Below are 4,345 nucleotides of genomic sequence, written 5' to 3'. Positions count from 1 at the left end.
TTTTCCATTAGCTTAAGGTATAACATACACAACTATAAATGTGTGAAAATCACAAAAAGCACCAACTTCCATTTATCACGACAGTCATATTGTCTATCCTTGGTGCACGCATGAATACCCATCAATTGTTTGTCTTGTTTTTAAGTCTTCAGGTCAGAAGCTACCACGACCTTCAACAACAATGAACAACTAAGGATTGTGATGGTGGGGAAGACTGGAGTTGGAAAGAGCGCCACAGGAAATAGCATTTTGGGAAAAACAAGCTTCAAATCAGACTGCTCCCCTAAATCTCTGACTTCACAGTGTGAAAAGGTCTTTGGTGACGTTGGTGGACAAAGGGTCGCCGTCATCGATACTCCAGGTCTGTTTGACACCAGGAATGTTCAGAAGGAAACTATTGAAGTTATTGCTCAGTGCATTTCTTATGCTTGTCCTGGACCCCATATCATCCTGTTCATAATCAGCCTGGACAGATACACAGAGGAAGAACAGCAGTCGGTGCAGAAGATCCAGAAAATCTTTGGCGAGGACGCAGACAAATACAGTATGGTTCTCTTTACCCACGGTGACAAGCTCAAAGGCAGATCTATTGAGGAGTTCTTGAAGGAGAGCGAACACCTGCAGGAACTCGTGGCCAAATGTAACGGCCATTACCATGTCTTCAATAATGAGGTGAAGAATCGCTCGCAGGTGACCGGGCTGCTCGAGAAGATTCGAAGCATAAATGTGCTGAATGGAGGAAGCTGCTACACCAATGAGATGTTCAAGAAGGCAGAGAGCGCAATTGAAGAGAAGAAGCAACAAATCCTGAGGGAGAAAGAAGAGCAAATGCAGAAGGAGCGGGAGGAGCTGAGAAAGGAAATAGAGCCAAAGTATGAAGAAGAGCTGAGGAAAGTGAAAGAGAAAATGAAAGAACTGGAGAAGAAACAGATGGAGATGGCCAGACGAGAAGCGGAGAACAGCAGTTCAGTAATGGATTTGATAACTGTTTTTATCATGAGTTGTTTGTCTCATTTAAAAGACAGTTTAATGAGCTACGTGGGCACATATGGGCTACACAGAGATACAACAGCAAACAATTGACCAATAATATGTCCCAGCAGCTCTCATATAACCCACACACAAATGGTCCCAGCAGTGGCCATTTAAGTCTCATGTGTGACGAATCATTCAGATTAAGAAAAAGAATACTCACAAGGTAGAATTAGAAATATAACCAAATTCCTCCACATGTCCTTTGATTTGATTTTTAAGTTAGTATAGAACAGAGTGGTATTCATGGGTGTTAACTATTGTTTAATGACTTATTGTGTTAACAATATTGACTTTAACTGGTGATATTAATCTCACAAGATGATAAATCATTGTTTGGGAGTGTCAGAAATTATCGAGAAGATGTTGATGAATGTGCTATGAAATAAAACTCATAATAAATAAATATTCTGTGTGTATATATTTTGTTTTACAATTGATTTCAGGTGCAGGTACGTTTCTAACTTTATTCATTGAGGGTAGTTTCGATGACATTCGATCACATTCACAAGCAAAACAACCTTCTGTGACACGAATTTCAAAATTCTGTTTAAGATCAAGTTTTGCCTCTTTGGCCTCAAATAGTGGAATTTTCAACTGTTAACAAGCTATAGACATCTGCAACATGACAAGAAGCTCTAGACAGTTTTTTTGTAAAGGTGTCACAAGCAACATTGGTCTTAAGTAGATGTACATGCTTATATGTGTTTTTATGGAGACTCTTAATGAGAAGAATAACTTTAGCTGTAGGATAAATGCTGTAGAGGAAAAAGTACAATATTACCTTCTGAAATGTGATGTAGTAGAAGTCTAGAGTAGAAGGTATAGTACCTATGAAATGTAGTCAAGTGCTGTACTCGATTAAATGTACTCAACTACTTTCCACCACTGGAGCTGTTGTGTAGAGAACTGTCAGTGTTAAGAACTAATGATCCCTGATGAATCTCAGGCTAAAGACAGAAGCTGGAGGTGTTTTCCAGTAAATGTATACCAGCTGGAGCTGTCAGTGGCACGCTCGACTCCCCTCTCCCTCACCTGGCGCTGATGCTGCAGGGAGCGATAGTGTCTCTCTCCTCTGATGCTAACACTGCTGGGGTGTCTCCCTCATCTGTAATGTAATTCATCCTAGTCGACCTCACTGCTGCTGTCTAAGTCATCCTGACTGGGTGTGTGCATTTCAGAAAAAAATGCTGGTTAACGTATATTTTTTATTGTAACCTACATTTTTATTTATGAAATATTCTGTATAACATCATCTGTACCCCCTGTCAGCCCTTTATATTACAGTTTCTTTAGGTGGAGCTGGAGTCATGGAGGATATCACTGCTCAGGATGATTTTTCTTTACCTAAACTGACATTTCTCCACATGAAAATATAAACTTCTCTGTGCTCTGAATGTTTGTTGAATATTTGTGTTGATGTATTTGTATGTTGTTGTTTCTCTTCCACTGCATGGGCCTAAACAGAGAAATCACCAGACCTTCCTTTATCACAGAGAGAGAGAAATCTTTAATTACGTTCACATTCATATGTTTGTCAAAACAAATGTTGTTGTTGTTCAAATCCATGTTCTTATCAGTGGCTCCATGATTTATCATTTCCTTCCAAAGAGCTGACATAATGGTTTACCGAGTGACTGCAAATTTGATTGACTTCATTTCCTCCTAATTCGTTAGTAAAGTCTTCAGCTAAGTCAAAGTCATTTTTGTGATATTTTGTGCTGATAGAAACATTGACCAGGAGTCTTTTTCTGAGCTTTGATGCATGTTTGCAAAACTAAGTGATTTTTCTCTCAAAGAATATAAAAAAGTGATAAGTGTTTTAGAAATTCTATCAAAGCTCAAGAGATAAGATAAAAGAGATAATGTGAAACGGATCTCTGTGAATAAAGTTTGATTACTGAAACTTCTTCTGTGGAAACAAATTTGATTGTAAGTGTTGTGTCTCCAGCAACATGAAAACTATATTTATTGACAGAGGTTGGATGTAACTAAGTACATTTACTNTAAAGTGATGTTCTCTCAAAGAAAATAAAAAAGTGATCAGTGTTTTAGAAACCTTTATAACTTCTACTCCACTACATTATGAGTGGAAATACTTTACTATTTACTGCACTACAATGACCTGACAGCTGTACTCCTTTTTCACATTAAGACAACCCAGCCGCCCTCCTGGTTCTTCCTGTTCTAAAACACAGCCAGCTCCACATGTACTTCCTTGTTCCCTCCCCTTCAGATCTACAGTTNTCTCACTTACTACTTACTTACAATCGTGAGGTACTTCTATTTTATGCACCTTTGTACTTCTACTCCACTACATTATGAGTGGAAATACTTTACTATTTACTGCACTACAATGACCTGACAGCCGTACTCCTTTTTCACATTAAGACAACCCAGCCGCCCTCCTGGTTCTTCCTGTTCTAAAACACAGCCAGCTCCACATGTACTTCCTTGTTCCCTCCCCTTCAGATCTACAGTTTGATGATGGGTGGAACCAACAAGTGTTGAAGTGCAAAAGCTGACAGGCCCCGTTCACTGCAGAGACACATGTTGTTCAGATCAGAGCTCAAACTAGTTTCGGTTCTCAGGAAGTGAAACTCAGACAGTCGTTGACACTGAGAGGTAAAATGGCGCAGAAAGGAGTTCAGCTGGACCGGGAGAGCTTCTCTTGTTCGATCTGTCTGGATCTACTGAAGGATCCGGTGACNAAAGATGGGTGGAACCAACAAGTGCAAGAGCTGATAAGCCCCGTTCACTGCAGAGACACATGTTGTTCAGATCAGAGCTCAAACTAGTTTCAGTTCTGAGAAATTGAAACTCAGACAGTCGTTGACACTGAGAGGTGACATGGCGCAGAAAGGAGTTCAGCTGGCCCGGGAGACCTTCTCTTGTTCCATCTGTCTGGATCTACTGAAGGATCCAGTCACTATTCCCTGTGGACACAGCTACTGCATCAGCTGTATTAAAAGCTTCTGGGATAAAGAGGATCAGAAGAAAATCTACAGCTGTCCTCAGTGTAGGCAGACCTTCACACCAAGACCTGTAATGGTGAAAAGCACCATGTTAGCAGATTTAATGGAGGAGCTGAAGAAGACTGGACTCCAAGCTGCTCCTGCTGATCACTGCTATGCTGGACCTGAAGATGTGGCCTGTGATTTCTGCACTGGGAGAAAACTGAAAGCCTTCAAGTCTTGTCTGGTTTGTCTGGTCTCTTACTGTGAGAAACACCTGCAGCCTCATCATGATGTAGCTCCANTCACCTACATTTAAAAAACACAAGCTGGTGGAGCCCTCCAACAAGCTCCAGGAG

At 40.6% G+C, this 4,345-nt stretch overlaps 1 protein-coding gene across 1 annotated transcript; it reads left to right on the top strand.

The window, feature by feature from the left end:
- Positions 1–145: 145 nt before the first annotated feature.
- Positions 146–3,543, top strand: LOC111239933 (GTPase IMAP family member 4-like; the record flags this gene model as incomplete). Its single annotated transcript, XM_022769880.1, has 2 exons — positions 146–969; positions 3,505–3,543. Coding segments are annotated over 2 exons (863 nt in total), but the record flags the coding sequence as incomplete, so codon positions are not given.
- Positions 3,544–4,345: the final 802 nt, after the last annotated feature.

This window comes from Seriola dumerili, unplaced genomic scaffold (genome assembly GCF_002260705.1).
Source record: "Seriola dumerili isolate Sdu_G_001 unplaced genomic scaffold, Sdu_1.0 BDQW01006540.1, whole genome shotgun sequence".
NCBI classification, from domain to species: domain Eukaryota; kingdom Metazoa; phylum Chordata; class Actinopteri; order Carangiformes; family Carangidae; genus Seriola; species Seriola dumerili.
The sequence above is the reverse complement of the archived record's forward strand: the minus strand, read 5'-3'. Positions and strand labels throughout refer to the sequence as shown.